The 18,656-nt window shown below is 41.7% G+C and overlaps 1 protein-coding gene across 1 annotated transcript; it reads left to right on the top strand.

The window, feature by feature from the left end:
* Nucleotides 1–14,826: 14,826 nt before the first annotated feature.
* LOC109213612 (RNA-binding protein 2-like) lies at nucleotides 14,827–18,234 on the top strand. Its single transcript, XM_019377425.1, has 7 exons — nucleotides 14,827–15,079; nucleotides 15,644–15,765; nucleotides 15,860–16,094; nucleotides 16,167–16,228; nucleotides 16,312–16,393; nucleotides 17,255–17,375; nucleotides 17,483–18,234. The coding sequence occupies exons 1-6, from the start codon at nucleotides 14,989–14,991 to the stop codon at nucleotides 17,356–17,358; spliced, it is 696 nt and encodes a 231-aa protein (XP_019232970.1). The 5' UTR covers nucleotides 14,827–14,988; the 3' UTR covers nucleotides 17,359–17,375; nucleotides 17,483–18,234.
* Nucleotides 18,235–18,656: the final 422 nt, after the last annotated feature.

The raw sequence follows: 18,656 nt of genomic DNA, 5'->3' as shown, positions 1-18,656 counted from the left end.
TCTCATCAACCTTGCCTTGGAATCTTTCTTGGTCATCAAATACCTAAGGGCGGCATGGTCGGTGTGCACTATGACTTTGGCCCCCATAAGATATGGCCAAAATTTTTCCATGGCAAACACAATAGCCAACAATTCCTTCTCCGTCACCGTGTAGTTTCTTTGAGCTTCATTCATAGTCTTGCTTGCATAATACACGGGATGAAACATTTTGTTCACTCTTTGACCCAAAACTGCCCCAACCGCAACATCACTCGCATCGCACATGAGCTCGAAAGGCAAGCTCCAATTGGGTGCGGTAATGATCGGGGTAGTTGTCAACTTATGCTTTAGAAGTTCAAAGGCCTCCATACATTTCTCATCAAACACAAACTTAGCATCTTTCTCTAGCAACTTGCAAAGGGGATTCACTACCTTCGAAAAATCCTTGATGAACCGCCGGTAGAACCCCGCATGCCCAAGGAAACTTCTCACCCCTTTGACAGAAGTGGGGGGAGGAAGTCTTGAAATCACCTCAATCTTGGCTTTGTCTACTTCAATCCCATGCTTAGAAATTTTGTGACCCAACACTATGCCCTCTTCAACCATGAAGTGGCATTTTTCCCAATTAAGAACGAGATTTGTGTCTTCACATCGGGCCAAGACTCTATCCAAATTTCCCAAACACTCTTCAAATGAATCACCAACCACACTAAAATCATCCATAAAGACCTCCAAAATGTCTTCCACTATGTCGGTGAAAATAGCCATCATGCATCGTTGGAAGGTCGCCGGAGCATTGCACAACCCGAACGGCATCCGAGAAAAAGCAAATGTACCATATGGGCAGGTGAATGTGGTCTTCTCTTGGTCCTCCGGAGCAATTAAGATTTGATTATAACCCGAATATCCATCCAAAAAGCATTTAAAGGCACGCCCCGCAAGGCGATCAAGCATTTGGTCGAGGAATGGCAACGGGAAATGATCCTTGCGGGTCACTTTTTTAGCTTCCAGTAGTCCATGCATACCCGCCATCCGGTAACCGTTCGAGTGGGAATAAGTTCATTGTTGTCATTTGTCACCACAGTCATCCCACCTTTCTTCGGCACACATTGCACCGGAGAAGTCCATGAGCTATCGGAGATTGGATACACCACACCTGCATCTAGCCACTTGATCACTTCTTTCTTCACCACTTCTTGCATTGCTTCATTGAGCCTCCTTTGATGTTCTAAGGAAGGCCTTGCATCATCCTCCAAAATAATTTTGTGCATGCAAAATGCGGGGCTTATTCCCCGAATATCCGCCAGAGTCCATCCAATTGCCCTTTTTCGCCTTTGAAGCACCTCCAAAGTGGCCTCAACCTGCATGTTAGTAAGGCAAGAAGAAAGAATAACTGGTAAAGTTGAATTAGAGCCCAAGAATTCATACCTGAGGTGTGGAGGAAGTGGCTTCAACTCCAACACCTGTGGCTCCTCAATTGATGGTTTGGTTGGTGGAGTTTTCCGATTTTCAAGATCCAAAGACAATTTTCTCGGCTCATAGGAATAGAGCCCATCCCATGTAAGCATTGACACACTCCACTCTGCTTGCATCATCATTGACATCAAGATTTAATAGCACGGCCTCAAGGGGATCCTCCACGTTAATCATAGAACTTGTGTCATCCACGATCACAGCTGTGACAATGTCCACAAATGAGCACACCTCGGTGCTATTGGGTTGCTTCATGGATTTGCACACATGGAAGACGACCTTCTCATCACCCACTCTGAAAGTTAGTTCACCCGCTTCAACATCAACCAATGCCTTCCCCGTTGCAAGGAAAGGTCTCCCTAGAATAATTGGGACCTCATAGTCCACCTCACAATCCAAAATCACAAAGTCCGCCGGCAGGATAAATTTGTCCACCCGGACAAGCACATCATCAACTATACCCAAAGGTCGCTTCATTGATCTATCTGCCATCTGTAATCTCATGGAAGTTGGCCTTGGTGGCCCAATACCCAGAGTCTTGAAAACTGAGAAGGGCATTAAATTGATGCTCGCCCCAAGATCACATAAAGCTTTGGCAAAGTCTGCACTACCAATAGTGCAGGGGATAGTGAAAGCACCAGGATCCTCTAATTTCGGGGCCATTGAATGTACTATGGCACTAACTTGGTGGGTCATCTTGATAGTTTCACAGTCCATTGATCTTTTCTTTGTAACCAAATCCTTCATGAATTTAGCATAACCAGGCATTTGCTCCAAAGCCTCCACTAGAGGCACGTTGATGGATAAGCTCTTCATCATGTCGATGAACTTTTTGAATTGATTCTCACTTTTCTGCTTGGCTAGCCTCTGAGGATAGGGGGAGGTGGCCTAGGCAAAGGTGCCTTAAATTTGGCACAACCGGCTCCGACATGTCAATTACGTGCTCCCTAGACGGGTTCACGGTCTCTTGAGTTTCCACCTCGGTTTCATTAATGTCAATCCTACTTCATTGTTCACATTGTCATCAACCACATCTTCAACTACCAAAGGAACCACATCTTCTTGCAACTCATCTTCATCAACAACTTACTTTTATTTCGAGGCATTCACATCACCGCCTCTCCCACTTCGTGTTGTAACCGCCATGACATGATTGTTCCCACCCTTTGGGTTCACTACCGTATCACTTGGTAGAGCACCCTTCGGGCGAGTATTCAATGATTGAGAGATTTGGCCTATTTGCACCTCCAAATTCCTAATTGAAGTATTGTGAGAAGCCAATTGCGCATCGGAATCCGCATTCTTTTTCATCACTTATTCGAACATCATTTCAATTCTACCCATTTCATTACCCGAAGAACTAGGACTTTGAGAAGGGAAAGGGAGTGGATTGTTCGGTTGTTGGTACATTAGGGGCCTTTGAAAGCCTTGCCCCCGGTTTCCTTGGTTCCCATTGTTGTTCCAATTGTTGTTATTACCATTCCAATGCCCTTGGTTACCTTGATTGTTGTTCTGATTGCCCCAGTTGTTGTTTTTATTATTATTCCCCCAATTACCATTGTTTTGTTGTTGATTGCCCCAATTGCCCTAGGGTCGCCACTGTTGTTGGTTGGAAGAGTTGCCCCGTTGGCCTTGAAAATTGTTTACATATTCTACCTCTTCATTTTGCTCATCATAGCCCTCATTTTGAAACCCATCACAATCATCATCAAATTGCTCAGAATTCCCTTGGTTTTGTTGCCTTCGTTGCCTTCTCTTGTTAACAAGCATATTCACACCTTCCATAGCATTCACTTGGTGAGGATTTTGGACTTGTTGCAACTGCGCCTTAGCCAATTGGTTCATAGTAGTTGTCAACTCCGCTATAGCCTGTCCATGGTCATGTATTTCCTTATGCAAATGAATAACCGTAGGGTCACCTTGGGGAACATTGGCCCTACTTTGCCATGCGGAAGATGTATCCGCCATCTCATCAAGAATCTCACAAGCTTCGTCATAAGTTAACTTCATGAAATTACCCCCAGCCAATTGATTAACTATGCATTGATTTGTAGTATTGATGCCCCGATAGAAGGTTTGTTGGATCATCGCCTCCGTCATATCATTATTGGGGCATTCCTTCACCATTGTTCTAAACCGCTCCCAAATCTCATGCAAAGGTTCCGTGGGTTCTTGTTTGAAGGCCAATATCTCATCTCGAAGTGCCGCCATGTGCCCGGGTGAGAAAAATTTAGCAATAAACTTATCCACCAACTCATCCCAAGTTGTGATGGAATGGTTGGGGAGTCTCTCTAGCCAATCCAATGCTTTCCCCCGAAGTGAGAACGGGAAAAGTCTCAACCTAAGAGCATCTTCGGACACATTCGTCTGCTTGCTACCCAACATGTATCCACGAACCCCTTGAGATGTTTGTAGGAATTTTGATCCGCAGCGCCCATGAAATACCCACGCTGCTCCAATAAAGTCAACATCACATTGGTTATCTGAAAATTGCCCGCCCGGATTCTGGGAGGGACAATAGCACTTGCATAGCCTTGGTTCGGTAGCACCCGAGGAACCGCTCTTGGAGGTGGCGGAGGAGAGTCTGGAACGTTGTCATTAGCATTGGCCTGGCGGCCTCGTCGTGGTCAGGGAGGTACAAGAGGCACCTCATCGTCTCCAATATCCTCAACCTCTTCCCCCGCAAGCACATTTCCAAAAGGGTCATTAGCATTTAAAGCCATTTGGTACCTGTAGTAATCACACACACAAATTAGTAACAAGAAGGAAAGAAGAACAATACACAAAACTAACTAAATAGATAGCCAAAACCGTTAGCTCCCCGGCAACGCGCAAAAAGTTGACGCTGCCAACTCCGCACCACTAAAAAGTAGCGAGAGAGGGTCGCAATAGCTTTTACCCGATTTGTGGGTCGGGATCGAATCCACAGAGAGCTAAGATTGGAGTCGAGTATCTATTTAGCTTAGGATCGCGTGTGTGTTCTTAATTGATCTTCTCATAATTTTTGGTTTTTCATTATATTCTACTATTATTAACTACTAACTATAAATGGAGCTAGATTATGCTAAACGAGAATTTCTACAAGTTGTATCTAATGGTTTAAAAGGCACTAGGGTAGTGACTTTCACCTAGGTGGCTAATTGACGGGTAATTGCATCTAAGGCTTGATTGACATGATTGGAGAAATATGTTATAACTGTTGCTCAATACTACCCACTCTACACCTCTCGGTAGAAAGAGTGGTTTTGCCCACTTGACTCTCTCGAGACCAATTGGGTACGCATAATTGCCCGAGCAACTAGGGTTCAAGTCGGGTAATTACTCTCTCGAGGTTTTAACCCTTTAATTGGGACTATCAAATCTCTTGAATCCATCCCAATTCCTTGTTGGGTCAATTTGGAGACTTAGGCTCTCTTTCTCAAGAAGAGCCCAAGTCTACTAAGCACAAACTAGTGTTTGCAACCACTAATTCATAAATTAAACCATAAAATTGACCCAAATAACAAACACCCATAATCAATCTAACCTTAAGTTACAACACCCATCAATTACCCACACTAGGGTTGAGCCACAACCTTAGCTAATGGGTCTAGCTACTCATGCTTGAAGAGAAAATCAGAGAAATAGATGAAGAGAAAGACATATTAATTAATGACTAAAGTAAATACAAAGTTTCAATGATTAAAACTACGTAAAGATGCCAAAAATAGCTAAGAAAGGTCTTCTCACGAGCGCAGCTACAGTGCTAAAATATCGGATACCCTAAAAATGAAAAAAGGTTCTATTTATACTAAGCTGGAAAAACTGGACAAAAATACCCCTGCGGGGTCAGTGCGGGCCGCACAAAATGGAATGCGGCCGCACTAGGCTCTTAGACTTGAAATCTTGGCTCTCTGAACTCAGGCTCCGCGGACCGCGCAGGATGGACCGTGGCTGCGAAGGTTTCTAATGCGGTCCGCACAAACATGACCGCGGACCGCGCTGGCTTGAACCTTGGCAAATTACATCTCTCTGATCTTCTCTTTCGCGGGCCGCACAGAATGGTGGTGCGGCCGCGATGTCTTTAGTGCGGGCCGCACAATATCTACTGCGGCCGCACTGCTTTGATGCCTTGAAAAACCAGTCTCTGAATCTCCCTAGTGCGGACCGCATAAAATGGACTGCGGCCGCACTAGGCTAGTTTGTCCTGAGTTGTCTTTGTCTTTGATACTTGTACAGGTTTCACTCCTTTTGAGCTGATATTTGACATCCCGTCACTTTGTTGATCAAACCTGCAATCAAGCACAACTTATGAGCCTTTTGGGACTATTTTGTAAGAATTTGTAATCAAAGCATAAGCAAGAAAGAGCATGAAACACATCAAAATCCCTAGTTATCAACCACGCGTACAAGTCATAATGCCTGAATTGAAGCTGCTCATGGCCTCAAACTACTGAACGGCGCGCTAGAGCTCAAAACAACCGATCGAGTCGTTACATCCTCTCCCACTTAAACATACGTTTGTCCTCAGACGTGTTAGGAGCTGTGCTGGGGTTGTCTGGAATCACTGCTTAATACCTCATGCACCTACCCGTGCTACCACAACTCAGTTGGGCGCATCAGCTCGATCAAATCTAAAGATAACCTCTTTCATTTAGGCAAATAAGCCTTGGAGCCCAGTTTCAACATCCGAAATTCTCTGCCAGGCCTGTTCCAACATACGCTCACCGTATCAATTACTACACGCAACACCAAAACATGACTGCATATCTTAGCTGAATTCACACCTTGCGCCACTTTACTCACAGGACCACAATAGCATTCTCTGATCGAAATAAATCGAAATTCCACGAATCTGGTGCTCCCATTGCACCTCATGACCTACATAGGTCTTGCTCTAACTCTTATAATACCGCCAAGACGGAAGAGGTGTATAGAAATTCATAACCAACTATCGAACCAACAATTTATCAAGCCTATACTCCTGACAAGAACCATTACCTCATTCTGAACCAAATAATGGCATTTGCTCCTTAATATACTTCATGTAATCAGGTTGCACTGATCCTAAATCTAATGATCTCGTCTCACCCAGTACGAACCGCTTAGGCAATAAGCCACCCCGGACATGCTCAAAAGTCTCATATGATGTCACAATGTGCCAATAGGCTATGAACTCGAACGCGACAAAAGGAAAACGAACTCTGGAAAGGAAAATCCAATTACCCCGCTCGCGAATCATACATGCGACGCGGTCAACATATTGAACAGACACCCCGCTCGCTAATCATGCATGTGACGCGGGCACACAGCTAATATAAGTTCCTCTCAGGAAAAGAGGAAACAAAACACATAAAAACAGATACGGGGAACTGTACTCGACATCACACTGTTGCGGTGTGCAACCCGATCCAGATATCATACCCATGGCGGCGTGCCACCCGATCCACACGTAGATTTCACATAAGGAAATATACATCGAGCTAAATTGCTCATTACAACCAAATGTCGAATATCGATCACAAGCACGCTAAGTGCATAATACCATCCCTGGGGAGACATATAGTGCCATAGGCTACAAAGCTCAAGCACAACTGAGGTACGACATACGATCCGAATCTCGAGAGCCCTCCTGCTCACATAACATCATCTCTACGTGGAACCTCAACACATAAGCAATTTTCCAAGCCGTCTCACAACTCACACGGCGCAATGTATCATTACATGAAATATCTGACGACGATATAGCACCCTGACTACTCCTCCCTAAGGAGTGCATTACTGAAATGAACACATCTGGCCTGATATAGAGCCCCATATTCACATTTGAATCCATCCACCGACCTCTAGCTGATCCTGGTCGCACCGAACTAGACTAATAACTTTTCAAAGGTCCATAATAGCTCCCCTTTATCTCATAACACATAAGAACAACCATCATAACCAGAGTAGTCATCCACAGTCCACATCCCAATAAACCGAGTGCCCTCCAGACATAAATTCTCAAATTAACGATACCACCACAATCTCCATACTTGGTTTCATTATCCAATCAATCAGTGACTACATGCCACACTTGTACAATCTTCCCGTGGAACACGCCCCCACGACCTTTCGTAACAGATAACAAGTCTGTATATCCATACCACCGGCCGCACTAACGCTGAAAAGCGATCAAGAATCCATAACCAGGATGCAGAGCCTCTTTCACAAACGCCGATCTCAAGTGACGCTGAAGATAATACCAACTTACCTTAAATATCGAAACTACTTTACTGCTCATCCGAGCTCGTGACATTCTCGTCAGCACCGAACTGTAACCTTGATCCTCACTTCAAATTCCATACCACTCACTGCACCAAACACGCCAACATACGATAGAACACGATTTTCATCATAACTCCGGAACCACTAATAGATTAACACTTCATCATATCAAAACTTTTCACTTAACTCACTTTAGGAGAACCATTGCGACACACAGGTGAATTCTCATAACCGTAGAATATGCCAAATCTCTAGGTAGTGGTCTTAAGACACCATAGCCCTTCCGAGACCCGCCTACACATGACAGGCCATAACAGTAGAATACTTCTGAATAACATCAATTACGGCGGCCGACAAGCCTCACATGTACCGCCAAAAATCACTTGCATAACTTGATCGCGCTGAAGGGACCGATCACTGCCACCAATATGCCAATTCAACTATGGCTAGTCAGTCTATCTTCTTCCAATCTAACCTCGATCGCCTTAGAAATAATAATAATAACTCCATTCAACATATAGCATACTCCATCCGCACTCATCTCGAGTGACCTTGACTCACGAGACCATGCTGTCTCAAATCCCACGAACCATTTCATACCTCCCAATTGCTACCCTGCAGGCCAAACCATCATAGAACCTTCTGGGCACCTCCTCAAAAGCTGCTACAAGGCTTGATTCTTAACTGTATCTATAGGCTCGAAGCCATTAGGCACCACAATTACCCCTTTGAATCCATTAGGACCGTTGTTGAGAACCACCCGCTCTGACTTGGCCCCGAATACAATCAACTCCATAAATCTTCTAGCACATGAATACCTTCTCGGCGAGGCATCCGGCAGAATCACTTCCCTTGAAACCCACATCTATACAAGGCATAAATCCTGAATCCTTCCCCAAGTCTGAACATGGGCCAATGAGGCCAACCATAGCACACCTTTAACAATTTCTTTGCTCAAATCACCGCTTATGTCCTTTCCGTAGCTGAAATGACCCATCAACATGCTAATAACCCGAAACCTCACAGGTAGTTAACCATGCAACCTTAATCATAGGCGGTGGGACTCTCCCTCTTAGCTTGAAGCCATTATTACACAACTCTGGACTCCACCAGGATCCTTTATTTCTTATTGACATAACCTTGCGCAATCAACCGACAATATTCTCGGAATCTTTCTGTAAAACCCTTTTTATACCCTGAGTCATCAACCACATTCGCCCGACCGATTTCCTTGCTGTATAACCAATAGAATTTCCGCAGAAGCTTCGCCAACCATGCAACCTCCGATCCGCTCACTGGAGATAACCCACCTGTGGGATTTACGTGCCGACGTCTTCCAATGCTGCTACACGGGGTGCAATCCCCACGACATTAATGACCCATCCCGAGTCCAAGCTCACTCTCTAGCTGCACAAGTCCATTCACCTCCCGTGGACATCAATTAAGTGCGCGGCAACATCCTTCCAATCCAAAGTTAGGTTGTATCCTTCTTCATTTCAAGCAGCTCTGTTCCGTTATATCAAATCTCCTGCCGCCTAATAGCCCATACTCCAAATCAATCCGTAGGCCCAAATCACCAATCACTAAAATTTCCCAAATCACTCCAAACTCTCCCACTTTGGCAAAACACACCCCTTTAGTCGACTACTCGACCTTTGCTTCCTATACCTGGCCTTCTAGAAATTTTAACCACCGCCTGACACTCCCCACGTGTCCTTCCTTATCCTTTGCTGCTCAGTTGTTGCCTTAATTAGAATCTATCTTCGTGGCACTTGAACCCACAATTGCTGCTAACTCTGAACCTTTCCGAAGGTCATCTTTCTCGAACCGTCAACATTAGAAACACTGATTCAATCCTAGACCACCGCACCCTGCAATATCTGACAGCCGCATCTCCAATACTATTTCACGATATCTTGCCCCAAAGGCGAATTGTAGAAGATCATAACACCGGCGAACTGAGTACTTTCAATTAGGACAGCGACACCTCATCATAGAAGAAAACTCCACCATGCTCGCAAATACCAAGTCTCGTTACTCCACCAGCCCACATCTGACCATTCTTAGTCCGTTTATCTGTCCCCTGCCGGGAATAAAATATCGAATCTTTAGATCATGCACTGAGTAAATCTCCCTTCAAGTCATTCACTGCCCCGACACGTAGGCAAACGTCCTACCATCATATCAATACCGCGGAACAATCGTTCATAGCATCATGGCAATTTGTGCCTAGCCTCAGAGCTCTTAGAAGTACCGCTACTGAGCTGAAACAGCAGAATATCCTTCCACAAGGCGACGATAATAGCTCAGACAACTATGCAGGGAGAAACACCCTGCACTGCATCGGTAGTACCATTACAATTCTTCAATCCTCGATTCATAACAAGCGGTTCGCGTCGCATAAGATTGAATAGGAAGGAATTAAAGGCTTAGCCTCCAGGGATCAAATCGCACGATGGAAAATCAAGAAGGGAAGTACTCCTAACAGTCCTGCAGCCTCCCGAGGATAAGTACAGGCGTCTCCGTACCGATCCACGAGACTCTACTAGACTTGCTCATGACTCGTGAGACCCTAGGAACCTAGTGCTCTGATACCATGTTGTCACGACCCAAAATTCACTAAGGGTCGTGATGGCGCCGGACACCACTGTCAGGCAAGCCAACCCAAAATGCTTAATTAAATTCTCATTTTAATACTCTTGAAAACTATGATTTTTCTTCAAATCTACCAATTTAAGAAGATGATTGCTTCAAGTCAAATTAAATAATAAGCAATTAATACAAAATACTTTATAACCATCCCAGAACCCGGTGTTACGAGTGCATGAGCAATTTCTAATAAAAATCGAATAAAGTACAACAGCTGTCCGGAATACAATTGGATAGAAAATAAATGAAATCCTGAGAGGGACTATACTAGCTGCGGGTCGCCTCGAGGAAATACAGCTCACCTAGTCTCCGTGTCAACCATGCTGCTACGTCCACTAGGCCACTAGAGGTGCATGTGCCTGTGCAACAAAAAAGCACAGAAGTGTAGTATGAGTACAAAAACAACGTGTACTCAGTAAGTATCCCACCTAATCTCGAAGAAGTAGAGACGAGATGGCAACTTCGACACTTACTAAAGGTCCAGTAATAATATTATTAATGCGATGACTCATGGATTTATTAAGAACAACGGTAAAATTTAAATGAGTCACTAAACAGGTAAAAATTCCTTTTTATTTAAAGTCTCCGGATTCATAATCCATTAATTAACAATTATCTCAAACCGGGGAGAGCAGATAGCAATATCAATAAATCTCACGGCAAGGAATACAAGCATGCGCAACTCATGCCGAGGTCGTACGGCCCGATCCAACATAAATGTAAAATGTGCACTACCGAGGGTCGAGCGACACGAACCATAGATACATCTATTACCCCGCTCGTCACACATGCGACGCGGTCCAATTTAACTAAGCAATCACCCTGCTCGCGAATCATACATGCGACGCAGGTACACATAGGAATACATGCTCAAACAGCAAAATTAAGAATTTATCGGGGAACATTTATCCAAATAAAAGTCAATTCTCTTTAATGATTTAAGAAAAAGAAGTTTAATCCTCTTAGAAATTCGTTTACCAATTCGATAAGATTTAAGAAATTCAATTGTCAATAAGATCACAGATATTCCAAGTATAGCATGCTTTTGGGTCCTAGACTACCCGGACATACACATATTAGTAGCTACGCACGGACTCTCATCACCTCGTGCGTACGTAGCCCCCACAAATAGGAGCACATAACCAATTATTTCACCTATGGGGACAATTTCCTCTTAAAAGGTTAGAAAGGAGACACACCTCGCTCCGAAGATCCATAACCGGCATTCCACGCCCTTCCGAAGACTTGAATCGATGCCAAATACTCCAAAACTGGCCAATGATTATGCAAATTCAATAATATACGATAAACTACTCATATTAATCCAATTTATAACAATTCCTAACCCCAATCGAAAAGTTGACAAAATCGCCCTCGGGCCCACGTGCCCGGATTCTGAAAATTTTCGAAGATTAAGCTTACCCATGACTCCATGAACTCAAATATATAATTTATCTCAATTTCATACCCAAAATCGTGGTCAAATTCCAAGAATATCAATTTTCTATGTTTTCCTCAAACCCCCAAATTTCTACCAATTTACATGCTAAAATCCATACATAATCGATATATTTAACTCAAGATAGGTGGAATTAGCTTACCTCGTCGTTAATGATGAAAAATCCCACTTGAAGCTCTCCAAAATCGCCCACACCCAATGAAAAATTGGGGAAAATGACCAAACCCCCGATTTTTAAAAGAACCATTCTGTCTCCAGCAGTTCCGCCCTGCGGTCACTTGACCGCTTCTGCGGTTCCGCAGGTGCGGGCTTCCATCCGCATCTGCGATCCTCCTCCTTGGCTCCGCTTGCGCATCTGCGCTTCCTCTTCCGCAGGTGCGGTCACGCATCTGCGACAAAACGACCGCATCTGCGGTCCCAACCTGGCCTGCCCCTTTCCGCTTCTGCGATTAGACCGCCGCAGGTGCGGTCCCGCTTCTGCGGCTGCTTGACCGCATCTGCGGTCCCTTCCCTTCTGATCCAAACCGCATCTGCGGCTCCTCTGGCCGCTTCTGCGGCTCCGCACCTGCGGCCCAAGTCTCGCAGGTGCGGTTATACCAGCAACGAGCAGCTTCAGCCTTTCAAAAATTTCATTTTCAATCCGTTAACCACCCGGAATCCACCCGAGGCCCCCGGGACCCCAACCAATCATACCAACTAGTCCCAAAACACATTACGGACTTGCCCCGAGGCCTCAAATCATATCAAACAACGCTAAAACCAAGAATCGACCTCCAATCCAAGCTTTATGAACTTTAGAATTTCAAACTTCTACTTTCGATGTTTAAACCTATCGAATCACGTCCGATTGACTTCAGATTTTGCAAACAAGTAATATTCGACATTACGGACCTACTCCAACTTTCGGAATCGGATTCCGAACCCGATATCAAAAAGTCCACCTCCGGTCAAACTTCTCAAAAACCTTCAAATTTCTATCTTTAGCCAAATGGCTCCAAAATGCTCCACGGACATCCGAATTCACTTCGATCGTGCTCCCAACTCCAGAATCACCATACGGAGCTACTCCCAGAGTCGGAACCCCAAACGGACATCGATAACACTGAAATGCACTTCAACCCAAACTTATGAAATTTCTTCAAAAAATGCTAACTTCCACAATAGGCGCCAAAACGCTCCCGGGTCACCCAAAACCCGATCCGGGCATACGCCCAAGTCCGAAATCATCATACAAACCTGCTGGAACCTTCGAATCCCGATTCCGATGTCGTTTACTCAAAAATCCAATCCTAGTTAATTCTTTCAACTTAAAGCTTCCGAGATGAGAATTTCCTCTCCAAGTCAACTCCGAACTTCCCGAAATTTAATTCCGACCACGCGTACAAGTCATAATGTCTGAATTGAAGCTGCTCATGGCCTCAAACTGCTGAACGGCGCGCTAGAGCTCAAAACGACCGGTCGGGTCGTTACAACCGGAAACCAAACGATTATGGTCTTCTTCCTTTAAGGAGAATTTTCTCTTTTAGAGAGCTCTGTAGTATTTTATAGACAAAAATTTGAGATGTAAAAAGACATTATATAGAACAATTGTGAATGATATATCTAATACCAATTAGCGTATAAAATAAAAACTGTTAGATATAGTATACTTCACTATAACATCGTATAGTTAATCTTAGTACGTATTCTCATATAATATGCCAAATCTTTAACAACTTGACCAACCAAAAAAATTCTTATTTTGTATATTATTTTAATTGATTGTGAATGAAACAAAGACAAAATCTAAGAGAAAAAACTCATTTTATTCTTTTATAATCTATATAATAATTTTAGAAATATAAATACAAGAAGTGTTCATGAGGGAAAAGGTATTAATAAATTTAAAATCTGATGGAATTTATAATTTTGAGTGAGCTCACAATTGTGTTATTATGATTATTCTGTCTAACATTTAGGAATTTAAAATCAAGTAATCAGATTTTAGCTCTATATTTCAAGTTGAATAATTTTATACTTAAAGTATGAGACAGTAAAAAAAATATATTCTAATTGAGTTGTACTAAATTATTTTAATTTCATTTTTCATTCATTCCACCAAATGACTCCCTATATAATTGACTCTCAATCATCTTTTTATATAAGTAATTTATTGTAGAATAATAAAGTAGTAATACATTTTGTAATGAATTCATAATATAATTATCTTATTTATAATGTTAGCGAACTTAAATTATATTATATAATAAGATTTAGTATTTTAACTTATGAATAAATACATGCACTAAAAAATATCTAAATAATATAAAAAAGGTATTACATATATGGAGAGTTGAAAATGTCAAGGGTAAATAGACAATGTGTAGGAGGAAAGGGTGAACATGATAATTGTTCTAAGTTGGAGGATGAGTTTGATTTTCACAATAAACTTGGGGGATGTACATGATTTTCACCCTTGTTAAATTGAAATAACATGTAAGGTGAATATCGCTTTATTGAGTTAGCTATATATGATCAATATTCATCAATTTCAGAAGTTTTTAATTTATTTTATAATTTAAATATAATTTTTAAAAATATATTTTCTTACAAAAATTACTCATTGAGATGGAAAATACGCACATCGCGCGTACCCTAAATCTAGTATGACTTAAAAGAAAGAAATTGAACTTAAATCAACATTTGAGTAAGAACTTTGAAGCGGACGTGCCTTGAGCTTTTATTTTAAGGAATCAAAAATATTTACATGAGTGGAACATCATCACATTAGCAAGAAGTAGTAATATAGAACAAGAAAATAACAATTTTGATTTTCTTTTTTGGGACATGGTTGAATTTACAAGTTACAACATTTACACTGAGTAAATCCCAAGGGTGAAAAAAAAATCCCAAGGGCTTAACAATTATTTATAACTAATGTTGGGGCTAATACTAATTAAGAATAATAATTTGGTTTATTTATGTGGACAATAATAAATTATAAAAATATCGTAAAAATGAAGTACTACAGTAACCCAGATAAAAAAGACATAATCCTCTTTCGGTTCGTACGTTGTTTTGTCAGACGTAGGACAATACAAAAGATACTTGACGGATCTAAGAACTACTCTACTTTAACATTGGGTTTTTACTTCGATCTTAAAGCAGTTCGGTGTTGGGTAATTAACTATTGTCAGAGTGACATGGCGGATTCTTATTGGAGGGTCACCGACGGCCGGATACAGCCGGCTTCTCTTCCTCCGGTCGCCGGAAAACGCCCTCGGACCGAGTATGGTACCTACTTCTACTCCCTATCTCTTCAAAATCTTTGAACTGATTAAATTTTGTCAACTTATTTTACTCCGTTGTTCTCTTCGGAATTGACAAAAGCTAGGGTTTTTCCTTTTACTCAGTCAAAAACTTATTTTTGAGGATTTGTTTTTGTGCTTTAAGGGGAAATATTAGGATAGCAATTGAAAAAATGCTTCTTTAAGGATGTCTTTCGTAGAAGTTAGAGGAGCAAGTAAACAATGTGATCTTTTGTTATTTGTCGGCCTAAATTGGATGGTCGCCGGAAAAATAGTGTCAGCAGTTTATTAAACCTTGAGCATTTTTTTTGTTTTTTTATTTAGAGGAGAATTGGACAAAAATCTTCTCTAAGTAGCAGACTTGGCTTTCATTCTGTTCTCTGTTGTTGATGCTGACAATGTTTGAACATCATCTTGCCTTATCTAGGTTACCACTCTCTAGTTTCTTTGTATGTGTCTTCTACTAGCAAAACTATGAGTGTTATCTGAGTTATTGCCAATTATCTCTTTTCAAGAAGGAATACTATCATTTTATGTTGTCAATTCATAGATGTTTCAAGTCGTCCTGAGATGCCTGGTTATTATGGCCGCAATGGTGAACAAGGAACACAACATGCCATTAGGGATACGGATCCTATTGAGGCATCCTATGAACAATACTTGCGAAGTGGGGTACTTAATATTTACCTCTTTGCGTGTTTATTTCTTTTTATGCTTGCTTCCTTGACTATGTGTTAGTCTAACATATTGTTAAAGAATTTATCAGCAAACTTCCTCCTATGCTGGTGGTGAATCTGCGAGATCCATGGGTAATGGAGTAACCAGTCATCCTATTGATGATCCGCGTGTTATGGGTATCATGGGATCAGAAGCAGTTGCTGCTAAAAGCAGGACCATTGGGATGGGAGGTTTTAGACCAGAAATTCCTCTTCCTCCTAATGCTAGCAGTACACTGTTTGTTGAAGGGTTGCCAGCTAATTGCACCCGAAGAGAGATGTCACGTATCCTTCTGTAATCTGCTTCTCCATTTAACTACTTTTCTTGCCGTTTCTTTCCTTAACTTCAGTTTGCAGATATATTTCGACCATTTGTAGGTTACAGAGAAGTTAGACTTGTGATCAAAGACTCACGACATGTAAGAACATACCTATATATTTCTTCCTAGTCGAAGTTCTATTATATGTTTTCTTAGGAATTCTGTCCCATCAACTTATGTAGCCAGGAGGCCATCCGTTGGTTCTTTGCTTTGTTGATTTTGTGAGTCCAGCCCATGCAGCTACTGCAATGGATGCCTTACAAGGTGAGCTTTCCACACCTGCTATTGGTACATTAATCTTGTGGCTGATTTCGTTGTAGGCTTAAAGTATATGCAGTTTTCTATATCCTTCCCTCTTTTTGGGAAACCTGTAAAGATGGCTGTAAAAATAAAGGCTACAACAATTAAAAAGTGACTTTTGCTTATCCAAGAAAAAAGGGCTTCAGAATTGTTTATGCGGTTTGTCCACTTTTAGCCTCCAGCTGCATCTCAAGACTCGACCTACAAATTTTAACGGGGACATCAAAATTGTTTGGTTGGTTTTTGTGATGTAAATGATATAATTCTATTTTTGTATTTTGTGGGCTCTAACTTTATTTCAGAGCCAAGGATGCCCTTTAATGAAATCTTTACTGTATAAAGAAAAATACAAATTTTAGCGGAGACTGGATCTGGATCACCTGTCAAAAAAAGCCATCTGATACATTGTGTCTGATGGTTGCCGTTGTCATATACTAGGCTCCATTAAAGAAATTAGGTCTCCACATTTTCTGGCCTCAAAACAAGCAGAGATTGGTCAAGTTATTCACCTTTTCTGTAGTTTCTTCACTTGTTTATTTGAGTGACTTGCATGTTAACATTTTTTTCTAGTAGTTGGACTTCCATAAAGGTAAAAACGATTTGCACAAGGTACTATCTGTGCTTTGCCAGGGTTTGAGTTGCATGATCTGGTGAGTTCCAGTTGCAAATTTCATGGGTTGGTACTTGGTTGCCTGCGTTAATTTTAATTAGAAAGTGATCCTCTGCCAATTTTGGGACATTGAACTCTAAATCACATGTTTGTGCGTCTGTACCTAATTCGTCAATGATGTGTGCTGTGTCAGATAGTAAATCTCAATCTCGCAGGTTATAAATTCGACGATCATGACCGTGATTCGGTCAACTTAAGGCTTCAATATGCTCGCAATCCTGGTGCTAGGCCAGGTGGTGGGCATCGCACAAGACGTTAAATTATGCGTCTTTACAGGTGATACACTTGACTTCTGTGCACTTGACCCTCTATTACTAATGATGAAAGGCTACGCTACAAAATCATTGATCCAGCTAAATTGTGGAACGACCCTTACTGTGTAGGACCAACTTGACTTTGGAGACTACGTACTTAGATGTTACGCCAGCTTTTGCAGTTTTGTGTACTACACCTCTCTCTGAAAGGGTTTCATTAGGACCGGCCTTTTCTATTTGCATGGGAAGAAATGGTAGTTGGATATTAATATTTAGCTTCCCTTTCCGCGTTAATGTTGGTGTCGGCCTTTGCTGAGGACGGGTTTTGTTATAAATCATCTCCTGATAGATGAAGATGATTGTTTTATCTGGCGGTTAGGATGTTACCATACTGTTGTAATGATAAATGGGAGGTGCTGCCTACTAATTTTTAGAGTTGCTTGTTTGATCATGTGGTAAATTGTTCAAATTCATCTTCAGATTTGCTAAACAACTTATTATGACATAGCCATTAGCCCATTTCAGGGTTCTATTTGATGAGCTATTGATTTCTAATTTGTTTGACGCAGAAATGCTTAGTGTTGTGTGTCGATATTGGATGCTTGATATTCTGGGATTTAGCCATTTAGGTAATGGAAGAAATTCGCAGGATTAAGGGAAAAAAATCTCCTTCCATTTGGTAATTTCTGTGTTAGCTTGTCTGCACTTTCCCTTGGCATAGTTTGTTCTTGGTTTTGGTCATATTTTTTGCTCATGTTATGCGATTTCGTAGTAGGTTTATGACTGTGAAAACGAGGGATCTTGACTTTTTCAATCTTGAATTGTCATCAATGCGTATACTACAACCATCTTTGCCCCAATGTTGAACAATTGTTTATCTCTGCCCTGGTCTTCAACAATTGTTTAGTCTCTTCATTTGTTGCATATTTGTGCTCTTCAAAAATTTGCAGACGGAAATTGGTACCATTTCTTAGTTTATAGTCTAATTTATATTAGGTGATGCTGGATCTGTGTGTTCACAGTTATAGAGCGGAGGCTGCCAAGTTGTGTCATATGTCTGTATGGATTGTGACACAATGCTCCTTGATGGTTCAAAGCATCATATTGTCTTGTCACCAATTTACACTTAATCATGTTGAAAACAGTAGATGTATCCTTGTGTTTTTATATAATCTCTAACTTGTTTTCAGAAGTTTGACATTCTCGTGTATTTTTGCTTTAAAACCAAGAGCGAGACACTGTGAAGGAACATTTGATAAAAGGAAAATTAATATGCTGGAGAACATAGTATTACGTTGTTAGG

This window comes from Nicotiana attenuata, unplaced genomic scaffold (assembly GCF_001879085.1).
Source record: "Nicotiana attenuata strain UT unplaced genomic scaffold, NIATTr2, whole genome shotgun sequence".
Taxonomy (NCBI): Eukaryota; Viridiplantae; Streptophyta; class Magnoliopsida; order Solanales; family Solanaceae; genus Nicotiana; species Nicotiana attenuata.
This window is presented reverse-complemented; position numbering and strand designations above follow the sequence as displayed.